Source organism: Mauremys mutica, chromosome 7, assembly GCF_020497125.1.
Source record: "Mauremys mutica isolate MM-2020 ecotype Southern chromosome 7, ASM2049712v1, whole genome shotgun sequence".
NCBI lineage: Eukaryota > Metazoa > Chordata > Testudines > Geoemydidae > Mauremys > Mauremys mutica.
In genome coordinates this window covers 24962026-24977126 of record NC_059078.1, presented here as the reverse complement: position 1 = coordinate 24977126, position 15101 = coordinate 24962026, and the positions used below count along the sequence as shown (strand labels likewise).

At 43.1% G+C, this 15101-nt stretch overlaps 1 protein-coding gene across 1 annotated transcript in view; it reads right to left on the bottom strand.

Moving 5' to 3' along the window:
- ARHGEF3 (Rho guanine nucleotide exchange factor 3) overlaps positions 1 to 15101 on the bottom strand; it is a 267306-nt gene that overhangs the window by 244724 nt on the left and 7481 nt on the right. The window contains exon 2 of the mRNA XM_045024310.1: positions 6694 to 6789. Within this exon, the coding sequence (XP_044880245.1) occupies positions 6694 to 6789 (96 nt within the window). The remainder of the gene's footprint in view (positions 1 to 6693; positions 6790 to 15101) is intronic.

Genomic DNA, 15101 nt, shown 5'->3' with positions numbered 1-15101 from the left:
GAGTGGGGGGGCACCACCATTTTGGGCCCCACGAAAAATTATACAAACCTGCCGCCTATGGCAGTGGTGGGGAACTGTTAGCAAAATACCTAGTGTAGAAAAGATCATAAAGAATCTCTCTGCTGATGGATTGAAATAAAGTGTTTCCCTTACCCACGCACCATTTCAAGTGTTTGATTGGCAAAAACAGAATCATGTGACCAGTTACTACTCTAAACTATTGGCTAGGAAAAAAAAAAAAAAGGTTGAACCTTATAAACATGTTTCATCCATGAGTAGTATGTATTATAGGTGGTTATAAATCCATCAACACAAGGTGTGTGTGTGTGTATATATAGTTATAAGCAACTAGTGATCTTTTGTATTCAAAACAGTCTACATCAATTGGTTAAAAAAAATAAATCATTTACTAACACTTTATAAACTATAAATGGGGCCCTACCAAATTAACAGTCCATTTTGATCATGGGATTTTAAAAATCATAAATTTCATGATTCCAGCTATTTAAATCTGAAATGTCATGGTATTGTAATTGTAGGGATCCTGACACAAAAAGGAGTTGGGGGGGAGGTCGCAAGGTTATTGTAAGGAGGGGTTGCAATACTGCTACCTTACTTCTGCGCTGCTGCTGGCAGTGGTGCTGCCTTCAGAGCTGGGCAGCTGGAGAGCAGCAGCTGCTGGCTGGGAGCCCAGCTCTGAATGCAGAGCTGCTGCCAGCAGCAGTGCAGAAGTAAGAATGGCATGGTATGGTATGGTATGGACACCCCTATTTCTGTGCTGCTGCCTAAAGAGTTGGGCCCTCAGCAGCCGCCACTCTCCAGCTACCCAGCTCTGAATGCAGAGCTGCTGCCAGCAGCAGTGTAGAAGGAAGGGTGGTATGGTATGGTATTGCCACCCTTACTTCTGCGTTGCTGCTGGCAGAGCACCACCTTCAGAGCTCAGTGCCCCACCAACAGCTGCCATTCTCTGGCCACCCAACTCTGAAGGCAGTGTGGAAGTAAGGATGGCAATACCACGATCCCCCTAAAATAACCTTGCGACCCCCCTGCAACTCCTTTTTGGGTGAGGACCCCCAATTTGAGAAACGCTGGTCTCCCCCATGAAATCTGTATAGTATAGTGTAAAAGCACACAAAAGATCAGATTTCACGGTCTGTGACGCATTTTACATGGCCGTGAATTTGGTAGGGCCCTATTTATAAATGTAGTCACAGTGGGGGGGTTGGGGTGGGAGGGGTTTAGGACAAGTCTGCACTTTACAATGATACAGATGCAATGTGCATTCACTGAACAAAAACAGCCAACACAACACATAGAAGATCACCAAAATTATCTGTTACACCACTTGAGAAAACTTCAGAAGAGTATAATGTGACATGGACGGTCCTGACAAGCACTAACTATATAAAATAATGTTCCTGATATTAAACATATCTAATCAGTCTGTTCTTGGTCAATATACCTCATTTCAGTAACTGATCCATCTAGTGATATTTTACTACTTTTGTTTTTGTATCTAGGCATTATGTAAAATACATCTTTTTTAGAAAAAAAATGTTATTTTCTATACTGATCCAGAGTGAAATCACCAAATTATTCAGCCCATACAGGAGGGAACAAGGACTGATGCAATACTTAAACCCTTCAAGTGTAGCATAAGTATGCCTTAAGTGGCAGATAAGATCTTCCTCAGCTCCTCTGCACTAAGGTGACTTTTACCCTAACCTGCATAATTAACACAGTTACACCGTGCATTTCATATTATACTTTCCAAATACCGTTAACATCAGCACTCTGTAACAACCACATATTGCCATGATGAAAAACAGAATCCACTATAACAGAGCCAAACTGAGAATTGAAACAGAACACACACATTTCTGGAATCAGACATATTTTATATATATATAAGGACAAAGTAAAATGCAATGTTTGATCACCTATACTAATCCTCTGTCCCTACCCTGCCAAAAAAGCCTCAAGAGCTTAAAAAAAAAAAAAAAAACCAGCCACACCCCCAAACCAACTCTTCCCCTTTATCTTTAATCTCCTCTCCAAGTTCCAAACAGGTTTCAGATAATAAAATAAAGAATTCAGCCACTCTGTTTTGTTCATTACATCTAAGATATTGGATGCATCAATGAATCATTCAACTTCTCAAATCAGATGTGCAAAGTAAGGAGACACATAGCAGGCAGAGGGCAAATTCTAACAGATGTTTGTTTTCTAAAGTAAAAAAAAAAATCACCAAATATAAATGTTACAGTATGTAGTTTGAAATACAAGTTAAAAAGACATGGGTCACATCTGAGCTTTTTTCATTACTTTAAAGGCCACATTCTCAGCTGGTGTAAATTGTCATAGTTACATTGACTTATCTAATAGATACACTAACTAGAAAAGCGAGGACAGGGTACTTAAAGAGAAAAGGATATGATAAGCCTTACAACAGAATGTTCCACTGCCCCGGCAAGAGTTAAGTCACAATGTGTCCTTCACTACTGGAATTGTTCATTCATCCATCCTCCAGTAATAGGCACTTTAGTGCCAATGCAGATCAGTCAAGTTACTATTGTCCCTAATTAGCACTCCACAAAGCTGTAACATTTCTTTACTCACAGCAGACTGAGACTTTAAAAGAAGTGAGATTCTAACTTTAAAGCTTTAGGACACTTTAGACTGGTTACTATCTGTGTGTAGTGTTTCTAGAGCAGGGGTGGGCAAACTACGGCCCGCGAGCTCCCACTGAGGAGTGGGGTCTGGGGCTTGCCCAGCTCCGGTGCTCCAGCTGGGGCGGGGGCCACACCATGCGGCTTGGCCCTGCTCCGGCAAGCTGGCTGGGGTGCTGGGCCAGGGGCTGCACCCTGTGGCTCAGCCCCACTATGGCCGGGGCGCTGGGTTGGGGGCTGCACCACGCGGCTCGGCCCCACTCCAGCATTCTGGCCGCGGTGCTGGGTGGGGAGCTGCTCTGGTGCTCTAGCCAGGGCGCTGAGTTCCGGGCCGCTCCAGCCGGGGAGCAGGGTCAGGGGCCACACCACCCTGGCTCCTATGCGCTCCAATGGCCCCCTCTGGCACTCCAATGGGAACTGCAAGGGTGCTGCCTGCGGATGGGGCAGTACACAGAGCCGCCTGGCCGTGCCTCCGCATAGGAGCCGGAAAAGGGACATGCCACTGCTTCCGGGAGCTGCTTGAGGTAAGTACCACTCAGAGCCTGTACCCCTGAGCCTCTCCCCATGCCCCAACCCACTGCCCCAGCCCTAATCCCCATCTTGCTCTCCAAACCCCTCGATCCCAACCTGGAGCACCCTCCTGCACCCCAAACCTCTCATCCCCATCCCCACCCAAGAGTCCACATCCCCCGCCAGAACCTGCACCTCTTCCCACACTCCTGCCCCAATCCCTCAGTCCTAGCCCAGAGTACCCTCCTACACCACAAACTCCTTATCCCCAGCCCCACCCCAGAGCCCGCACCCCCAACCAGAGCCCTCACCCCTTACCGCCCTTCAACCCCAATTTTGTGAGCATTCGTGGTCCACCATACTATTTCTATTTCCCGATGTGGCCCTCAGGCCAAAAAGTTTGCCCACCCCTGATCTAGAGTGTATATCCTTACACCCAAATGTCCACTGATGAGTCTGAGTGAGGGCAAACACACTAGCACCAATAGAAACTTACATTTGGATATAAAGTTCTAATATGTATCAGCCTGATCCTGTAAAGTGCTGAATATCCCTCGCTTCCTAGACTTCAGTGGCACCTTTCAAGATTAGGCCATAATGATTACTATAAGCAATGAAAAGGAAAACCTGTTGGGAAAAGATGGGTTCTGCGCAGATCTCCATTGCTTCAGATAAACATCTGGAATTCTGAATTTTTATCCCATCCCAAATCCTGAGAGGTATTTTTACAACTATACAAAAGGAGATTTCTGTTTCATCACCTGATAATTAAGATTTTTATTTTTAAGAAGTCTAAAATTTAAAAATGCACACACAGGACTACAGCCCCTGGGAGACTAGTTGCTTGTGAGCCCCAGATGATTTGATAAGAAGACTGAATGGAGGATGAGAAGAACTAAAAATATTAGCAACTATGGCAAAATTGTACCACATATGGCAGAAATCATGCGTAAGAATAGACAGGCAATAAATCAGAGGATTTTAAAAGACCAGATATCAGTAAGATAAGACTAACTGGTAACATCCATTACTTTTCCACACATCCCTGTGGTGAATTACAAATAAATAGCAGCAGATAGTGAAGAAAGTCATTAACACTTGATAAGACAGGGCGAGGTAAAGGTATAGAGATTATATGGTTCTGCAAGACTAAGGGAAAAGTAGACAGCCATAAAAGAGACAGCTGTTTGTAGTGTTGTTGTAGCCATGTTGGTCTCAGGATATTAGAGAGACAAGGTGGGTGAAATAATATCTGTTATTGGACCAACTTGCACAGGCGCCAACTTTCCAACATGCCGGGGGGTGCTCGACACCCGGCTCTGCCCATGCCCCATTCCTTCCCCAAGGCCCCACCCCAGACCCTGCCCCCACTGCACCCCTCCCCCAAGGCCCTGCCCTGCTTCTTCCCATCCCCGATCCACATCTTCCCACCCCCCACTCCACCCTGCCTCTTCCCACCCAGTTCCACCCACTCCCCCAAGCGCGCCGGGTCCTCGCTCCTCCCCTCTCCCCCCCCCCCCCCCCGCCCGAGCCTCCTGAACACCATGAAACAGCTGATAGCAGCGGGCAGGAGGCATGGGCACTGATCTGTGGGGCCCACCAGTGGGAGGTACTGGGGGGGGGGGAGCTGATTTGGGGGCTCCTGGCAGATGCTCAACACCCAAGATTTTTTTCCTGTGGGTGCTCCAGCCCCAGAGGGTGCTCCAGCCCCAGAGCATCATGGAGTCAGCACCTATGCCAACTTGTGTTGGTGAAAGAGATAAGATCAGGACCTGAAGAAGAGCTTGGTGTAGCTCAAAAGCTTGTCTCTTTCACCAACACAAGTTAATCCAAGAAAAGATATTACCTCACCTACTTCATCTCTGTAATAAAAGGGAAAGGACATAGTTAGGGTGTTCCCAAATACTGGGAGCATGATAAAACAAAACAAAAAAGTGGCCAGAAACAATGAGCTATTAACAGCATCGTTTCAATGTTTTCCCTGTGGGTTAAAAAAAAAAAGTTACATACACACAACACAATTTGAAGTTTCATCTATGGTTTTGAGGGTGTTCCAAGAATGAGGACAGGGAAAGGAGGTGAATCTTAGCCACACCAATCCAGGCTGCTAAATTAATTTTACAGAAGATTCTTACATATTTATTTTATTGAAATAAATATTATTAGTCAACACTAACTCCTTGACAAAAGGTCCAGTTGGGGATACAACATGGTTTGCTATTATTTTTTGTTTCAATAGTATAATACATGAAACCATACTTCTCTACGTACAAGCTAGATGTGAGTTAGTCCTCTTGGCAGGCAGGTTACATGTTCCTGGCATGAGTTTATTCTGTTTCTTCATGATGAATGAGCAACATCAGCATATCCTAGCTCAATCAGGAGTCCAACAGTGAGATAAATGTGTGCACATAACACGGAAGGGAAGTCAACAGAATGACTCCCCCATTGTCTTCAGTGGAGCTGGAATAAACGCTGTATGAACAAGTGGAGAGTTCAGTCTCAATGCTCATTCAGAACTTGGCCCCTCTGGTGTAAATGCCAATAAGTGTGCTAACAGCAATGTAAGATGCAGTGGTGGTTTTACTGATGAAGCAACCTTGGTCATCATTACAATTAGTGCTGTTTAAATGATTGATTTGTTTTGGTTCAGTCAACAAACCAAACCAAAATAATAATAATAGCTTCATGATGACCCAAAATGAAAAAAAATGTTTAATTTGTAACAATATGTTTTGTTCATTTCAACCTTTTTTTAAAGATGTAAGTAAAATACAGTATAAAAAGATGTTTCAAATAGAAATATTGAAACATTTCATTCTGAATAGGTTAAAAAAGGAAAACATTTCAATTTTGTTCAGATCTTCCCTTTCCTAACTGAAACAATTCAGCCAATTTGACCCAAATTTCTTACATATTTCAGTTGACCCAAATCAGCCTAGTTTAGCCAGAAAAGTTTTGTCCAAAAAATTCACCCAGCTCTAATTAAAATGTAAGCATTTGTAAACACTTAATTGATGTTACCAGTTTTCTCCTATACTTAGAATAGACATTTCTTTGGTAAGTTTTGGAAAATGTTGACTTTTTAAATGGCTTCTACTGTACCAGCCCACTAGAAACTACAGTGAGACCACAGACTTGTTTCACAGAATATCTGTCACCTGTGAAGTGGCTCAGTTCTCCATTACCACCAATGTGGGTGGGATTTAAAGTTTATGACAAAGTTGAAAGATTCCATGTGTGAAATCTTAGCCCTATTGGAGTCGGGGATTTTGGCCAACGACTTCAGTTAGGCCAGGATTTCACCTTATCTCTTCCATTACCAAACCCATGAGACACCCAGTCCTGCACTATAAAATAAAAATAAATAAAACCCTTCCCTCCTTTTCATGTTTTATTGTTAGACACTAGAAAGAGAGGAAAACATCGCGGTACTTGTTAATTATTTTTTAAATTACTTCTGTCATTGTTTATTAACCTCTTGAAAGATTAAAATTAAAGGTCGTTTACTTACCAAACTTTTTTTTCCTCCATTCCTCCTCGGGCACACTGGTTTATTATTGGAGGGTTGCTCATTATGCGTGCTGGGCTACTGGCATTCATCTTTTTTCTAAAAATAAAAAAATATTAAGTAATTAAAAAAAATACAGGTGCACAAATTCATGTACTTGCAAATATATACAAGAGAAACAGAGTAGATCAAACTTTGGACAAGCATTTTAAGACCAATTTCTGCCTGCCTCACTCGAGTAATCTCCAAGTTAATCAGTGGGACTACTTGAATGAATAAATTGAACAGGATTTAGCCATTGTTGTTCAGAGTTGCTAGTTCTGCAGAAGCCAACACTGATTGCCTTTTGTTTATTTCTTTGAATGTGTGCCAGCACAGTTCACGTCAGCAGGATTATGCACACAGCTATGCATGTTAGTTATGTTCCTGCAGAGCGGCAGTTGAAGCTAACATATTACTTTAGGATGAGCCTCAGAAAAATGGTGGATCCATTTACTTTTTAAATGTTTAAAAATGTAGAGGATCTTCTTCACTAAATTATATCACTTTTAAGGTCAGATTTCAGCCCCAAATTGATAAAGTGCCACATTCAGGAATGAGGCCTGAAGTCATTCTATAAAACAACATAAACATATTCAAGTACTGGCAGTAATAGTTTCCATACTGTAACATTTTTGAAAGGTACATGTGGCCTAATCTGCTCCAAGTCTGTACTTTTCACATGCTAATTAGAGGTATAAATCAAGGCTCCCAAAATTGAGTAAGTTAATTGCATCATGAAATACGATCCACAGTAGTGATGTGAAACTTCTCTGCAAAGGTTGCTTTTGGGGTTTCTTTTGTTTGTTTTTTTAATACGGTAGTCAAAACAAAATAATACCAGATATTTTCAGCCATCAGAATCACCCTGTTTGTATTGAGCAAGCTCTGGATTTCATCAGAATCAGCCTACAGATTTCTCAGGCTCAGAGTATTTACATCAGCAATACGACATAGATCAGTGTCTTCTGCAGACTAATGAATTAAAACAACCAGAATGCAAGACACCAGAAACTAGGAAAATTTCTGGTAAACAATGTTTTTCCTTTCTTCAAATAAAAAGGTCCAGAGATCCATTACAACGGGTACTTCCGCCAGCTTGAAGCAGAACCAGACCTGACAGTCACTGGCAGCACGGAAATGGCCCATCCCCAGAAGTTTCCTCCAGTATTATCTGTCTACACAGCTGCAGGCGGCTCAGCTAAACTCCTTGCCACAGAGCTTTAACGAGGAAAATTTCAAACTTTATTTCAAATGTCTGACTAACAACTGGGGCACTATAGTGTAACTATCTCATTCCCAGTTGTGTCCCAGGGTTGCATTTTCCTTTTGGAGACACTGTCAACTCAGCTACTTTTCCCCTTCCTAGATGTTTCTGGTATCCACTGCACCTGCAGGCTTCAGGGAGTGAGCAAGGACGAGAAAGCCAGAAGCAAAGGGAAAGGTCTGCGTCTCCTGCTTCACCTGCCCCTCTCCTTAATGATGTGTCTTACTGGGGAGCTCTGCTGGCACTGTAGGCAGAGTGTATTCACACACACACACACAGTCTTGGTGGGGTTACCTCAACTTCTATAGATGGATGGATGGATATTATACACACACACACACACACTTCCCCAAGAAGGCAGGAATGGAATAGCTGGCTTCAGGGGTAAGCTGTTCCACCTTCTCCATCTCCATTTGGGGAAGAATGCCAGAAGGGTAGCATGCTGGATAGAAAATTGGGCCTTTGCCCTATAGCTTGCACCAGCAGCCGCGCTCCTGACTGTAGAGCAGGGGTGGGCAAACTATGGCCTGAGGGCCAGATGCAGCCCTCCAGACATTTTAATCTGGCCTCGTGTTCCCGCCAGGCAGCAGGGCCCGGGGCTTGCCCCGCTCCAGCCAGGGAGCGAGGTTAGAGGCTTGCTGCTGCTTCCGGGAGCTGCACACAGCGGGGCATGTCCCCCCCTCTGGCTCCTACACAAAGGGGCAGCCAGGGGATTCCGCACGCTGCCCCCGCCCCAAGTGCTGCCCCCGCAGCTCCCATTGGCCAGGAACCACGACCAATGGGAACTGCAGGGGTGGCACCTGTCAATGGGGCAGCAGGCAGAGACGCCTGGCTGTGCCTCCACATTGGAGCCGGAGGGGGGACATGCCACTGCTTCTGGGAGCTGCTTGAGGTAAGTGCTCCCCAAAGCCTGCACCCCTGATCCCCTCCTGGGCCTCACCCCCTGCCTCAGCCCCAGCCCCAATCCCCTTCCCGCCCTCCAAACCCCTCGGTTCCAGCCTGGAGCACCCTCCTGCACCCTAACCCCTCATCCCCAACCCCACCCCAGAGCCCGCACTCCCAGCTGGAGTCCTCACCCCCTAACCCGCAATTTTGTGAGCATTCATGGCCCACCATACAATTTCCATACCCAGATGTGGCTCTTGGGCCAAAAGGTTTGCCCATCCCTGCTGTAGAGCTTAGCCACCTCCTTGCACTCTGCCTCTTCTTTGGATGTGGTTGGAGGGCAATGGACACTGCCAGCACTGGAGAATACAGTAAGGGACCTACAGGTTCAGCTCCCTCACCTCGCTATCTCATCAAGGGAACCCTAGGGATATCCCAGGTTGGGGCCTCCCAGGGAAATGCTGATCCTTCAGGCCCATGTGGTAGAAAGGGGTAGAATCTCTGGAGAGGCCATTTTTGAACCCTATTTCTTTTACTGAGAGACCCAGAAGGGGCCCTTATTGTAAAGGGAAGACAATAAGACTAGCCTCTTTGAGGGCAGAAAGAACAATTATTCTTTGAGGTGGGTGTCCCTGTGGGTGCTACACTTCAGGTGAATGCACACCCCCATGCTTTCAATCAGAGAGTTTCAGCAGCCGTGCTCGTCCGAGTCGTGCATGTGCTATCTCCGTCTCTCACCGTTGTCAGTGCCTATCCAGCGCAGACATGCCCCGACCCCCCCTCTCAGTTCCTTCTCTACCATAGAGTCCAGAAATTTAACTCTGAAGTAGATGGGAGGAGAAAGAGTAGTGGAGCACCCACAGGGCCACCCATCTCGAAGAACCTCAGTTACTGTACAGGATGAGTAACCTTCTCTTCTTCTTTGAGGAATGTCCCTGTGGATGGTCCACTTCAGGTGACTGTTGAGCAGTGCCCCTCAATGGATGGAAGGGGCTTCAGAGCTGTGTGTGTGTGTGTGTGTGTGTGTGTGTGTGTAAGTAACACTGTATGGCCAGAGAGACATAGGTATCGAAGAGCGAAGACTGCGGCGTTGAAGAGACATGTAGGAAATCGTGTGGTATCGGTAGTTTTGGCACCAAAGTGGTCAGTGTCAACAATGCTGTTGCAGGCATGGGTGTCAGTGCTGACCTCTGAGTGCTCTGCGCTACTGGAACAGGTGGTGGCACCATAGGCTGTGGGGAGTACTTTAGTGCCACGTCCGGCTCCATCAGTGCCAGAGCAGAGGAGGAGGGCATTTGTTTGCCTCTCAACTCTGAGTCTGTCCACTTGGGGTCAGTGGTCGTTGTGGTACATGTGGTACTGGAGGATCCTGGTGCCTTGTATGTACTCAGTCACGGTGTGGTCAGTACTATTCTAATGGGTAGAAACAGAGGTATAAAAAGAAAAAAACAATTTAAACTGAAAATTAATGGGGAAAGAAAAGGTAAGTAACCGAATCTAATCTATTAAAAAGTATTCTAAGAAGAAACTCTTCTACGCTCAAAGAATAGTATCTGTTTTCGCACTGCTGGGAGCTCTGTCTCAGGCCAAGGACGGCTGAGAAGGAACTGAGGGGGAGGTCGGGTTGCAAGTGCTAGATAGGCACTGACAACAGCATGAGATAGAGATAGTGCATGTGCGACACAGATGAGCACTGCTGCTGAAACTCTCTGATTGAAGGAGCAGGGATGCACATTCACCTGAAGTGGAGCACCTACAGGATGCTCCTTGAAGGAAAATTAATGTTTATGTCCAATTCTTTGCATAATTATTCAAGCTGAGCTCACTTAAATATTGGCTAAAGACAGAAATATACAAGTTAATTAATACTTAGAGATAGCTTTGATTTGCACACACCCACCACTTGCCCAAAAAGTTGATGTATTTATTCACAAGTTCTCATCTGCTCATTTTACTAGAGCTGGGCAAAATCCCCATAGGAAATTCCAATACTTGTTTTTTTCCCCCAAATTGGGATGAAAAGTTGACATTTCAAATCTTTCTGCTGAATGGAAATTTTTAAAAAATTAAAATTGACATTCCCACAATCAAAATGTCTGGTTTTGGTTTGTTGAAATGACCCGAAACCCTTCATTTTGACTCATTTCAATCTTCAACGGTGTTTTCCCATTGTGATGCATTCCCTTATGGGAGTTGTAGTTTGGGAGTCTGACACACCCCATTTTCTCCTCACTGGACTACATCTCCCATAATGCTCCCAAAGTCACATGTCTCCCATGATGTACCACACAGCTCTGTCAGAGAAAATGTTGTCTCACGGTAGATATCCTCCAGGGAGCCCAGGCCAGAGGAGAGAAGGGCCAGAACTATAGAACCCTTAAGGAAATATGACACAATAGGAAAATGCGGTGTAATGTTTTGCTAAGCAAATTCTAAATGAAATGTTTCAGAACAGTTAAACCTAAACATTCAAATTTTGGTCAAATCAAAACCTATGAAATGTTTTTCCTTGAAGTGAATCAGTGAGCACAAAACTCTTAGAATTGCTTTAGCATGTGTGTCTTAGACCGGGACTAAATTCTAATATACAATTATAACCTGTGCTGTTGTTCAGAGAAAATGTATACACCATCAAAAGATACAGTATATGTTTAAGTGACCTATACAGAATTAAAGATAAAACCATTAACGCAAGATTTTGTTCACAGATGTAACACAATATTGTGTTACAAGACTGAAATACAGACATTATCATCAGAAATAGTTTTCCAGTGATAACATCTTACAAATTAATTCAAGAAACACTATAAGAATAGTCCAGCACGAAAAACAGGCTACCCACAAGTGTCCCAATATCCATGTCCAACTCTTGTTTGAACTTAAAGTATAAAGCACAGATACTGTACTGTGCATGCTAAAGCCTGAAGAGGGAAAAAATAAATCTACCAACCCTCTTCCTAATAATCTGGAGCTATTTGCCAAAGTCAGTCAATGAATATTAATTTAAAAGACTCAACCCAAGGGGTAACCTGTTCCTCACCCTCATTTTGTGCATTGAACCTTATGACAGCTAGTGTATTGTGTAGGAATTCTAGTGGGTGGTGTATAGAAATCTGTGTTAAAAATTGTGGGGCTATCACTTTAATTACTTAGGGATATCCTGGACCTGCTTACAGGGAAGAGGGTTCTATAGGAAAGTATACAATCAGAATAGATACAGTCAGTTTGGAGGCAACCAGCCTAAAGTATAGTGGGGTGAAATGTGCCTTTCTGTTTTAGGAAGCTGCTTTCTCTCTCTCTTTAGGGGTTCTTCTGTGTTATCATTCTGAACTCTAAGAAATAAAGCAGTGTCACACTGCAGCCTTCTAGCAGGAATATTATATGTTTTTATCTAACTTCTCCGTGTGTATGCCATGAAACATAACATAGTACAGCACATTAAATTTATATATTTGATTATATCTTTGCACTAGCAATTCATTCATTTGAGCGCCACAGTTCAGCTTCAAGAAATGAAAACTAAATTCATCCTCTACATTAATGAATAGGACACAGTTATGCAATTACTATATCATCAAGTTTTGCACAATCCTTACCCCAAACAAAAGCAAATATTCTTCACCCTGTATATGCACATTTACACACAAAACACTAGCATGTAAGAACGCAATTTTCTTACATCGTGGTATTTTGTTTTCTCATGGAATATAAGAGCATTGCAATCTCATTCCTCAAAGTGACATTGTTGATCAGCATGGCAGGTTAATCTCTATAGTATTGTGCAACTAGAAGTGTTACAAACAAAAATTATTGTTTCTCCAGATTTGTATACATTTCTCATTTAAACTTGCAAGGAAGCTTCACACCTGCAAGTATACTACTGATGTGCACTTGAAGTCAAAAATAACACCTGCAGTCTATCACAGCACCAGAATAGGGTGCCACCCATGCAGTTTTCACCAGACAGTTCAGGCGCTATTTAACAAGCCCTGATGTCCAGTTATTTTGATCTGGGAGGAAGAGGCAGAGCAGCGGCCTCAGGAGTCCGGTTACCAGCCATTAGGAAAGTGGCAACACTACACCAGAAGCAGGAGTTTCTTTCTTGCCCATGTGTGGGGGTTTTTTGGGAAGAATCCTGCTTCTCTCTCTCTCTCCCCACAGCCCAAGTGTATTGGTTTGCATTTGAAATAGGTTAGTGGCACTGCAAAAAGAATCTCAATCTTTCCTAGACTGTATACCTGACTATTACTGAGAGAGACTCTAATCAGATAAAGATGTAAATAATATTTCCTTACAGGCACCTAATAAAGAGTCAACGTAGTCTTTGAGATTTCCAAACAAGCCTACACTCAGATTAGCAGTACTGCTCATCACTAAATAAGAGCTCCCTTCTAACAAAAGCACTTCAAAATAAAATAAAATTTATTTATTTTTTATGCATAACACTGGATTTTAGTCTAGGTGAATGTAGCTCCCTGATCAACTTTTCTTAGGTATCCATTAAATTAGTTCAACAATACCATAGAACTACACAAACAGTTTTACTGGTAGGGAGGGGATACCAGGCCACAAAAAGTCTGCACAGGACACCAGTGCAAGACTGATGATAGGGGAGTGATCAGAAGGTCCAAAAATTACACAAGAGTTGCAAACAGGTCATGGTCATCAAGTTAGCCCATGTTTCATTGCCACCAGATTGGCAAAAGTAGAAATGAGGATAATCTATTTTCTGCATTCCCAGCATAGGATTCCCCTACACCAAGTCCATCATTTTGGTCTTTAAAAAAAAAAAAAAAGGCAGGGGACCAGCATTTGACCCCTAAAGCTCAAATTATCACTTTTTCCTTCACCCCTTAGTTAGGCAAAACTCCAGCAGAATAAAGCCTTCATGAATAGGCCAACCGTGAATTTGGTGCAACACTAAAGATCTCTACTCACAATTATTAACTTTCCATTAAAATTACCCAACAGTCCCTTGTGCTCCTCCCTCCCCTACTGTCCAGCAAAATGCCTCAGTTTACTGAAAATTATCTTGTGCATTTCTGTCTGACAAAGGAACTGTGGGAAATCTTTGAGGGTTTTATTGTAAACCCCAGTATCGACAGTGTCAGAGGAGTAATGAAAAAATAAATAAATAAAATAATTTACCTCTACCACAGTGAAAAATCAGAGAGGGTAGGGAGAAGGTTACTAACTGCTGCTCCTTGTTCTTTCAGAGAAGAGCCCTAACATCCATAAAGGCAGGTTATCAACCCTTTACTAGATGTACAGCATTCTGTATTTTTCATTGAACACAAATGGTTACAGCTCTGCTGCTTTCCGGAAAATCTCTCATTTACACACATAACAGGCAGAACAGCTTCTAACCAGCACATTGCCTTAAGCAAATAGCATGTTAAAGCACAGATTTTAAGTGTATGTAATTAAATAATGACGCTGCTTCAGCAGCAAGTGCTGCAAACAATCCCTTCTGCAAACTTTAAATCAACAATTTTCAGATACTATGCAGCAATTGCCAGACATGTTTATACCACTAAGACACTTGGCATAACTTAATAAAAAGAAAAAGAGGTCCTTCCAACAACATACTTAAGATAAATTAGAATGAGAATTGAAAAAAACTCCTACATCTGTAGTGGGTAGAAAAATCCCTCAAGTAACAGGAAATTCTAGGAAATTTCACATTGCATAATCACTTCAGAGCAAACCAGTAGATTGTGGACTTTTCCCCCCTCATGCATTATAGTTATTCCAAATAGTTTTTGACCACAGTGCAACAAATGCAGAATGCCATTAGTTAGCTCCTTGAAGCTGACCTGCAATGGCTTTCATTTTGCTTTTGAAATGTGTGCCTAATGCTCCAAAGAACTTGCATGAGGACTTTTTAAAAATACATACCTTAAATGTACTTTATCCTCTCCCCCATGTCAGACCTCACAAGTATACATACAAAGGTACGCTCAGAAGGCAAGATAATCATAATGTACTGAAAATGTAAAAGAACAGGAGTACTTGTGGCACCTTAGAGACTAACAAATTTATTTCAGCATGAGCTTCCATGAGCTACAGTTCACTTCTTCGGATGCATAGAATGGAACACACAGACAGGAGATATTTATACATACAGAGAACATGCAAAGGTGGAAGTATGCATACCAACAGGAAGGCTCATGCTGAAATAAATTTGTTAGTCTCTAAGGTGCCACAAGTACTCCTGTTC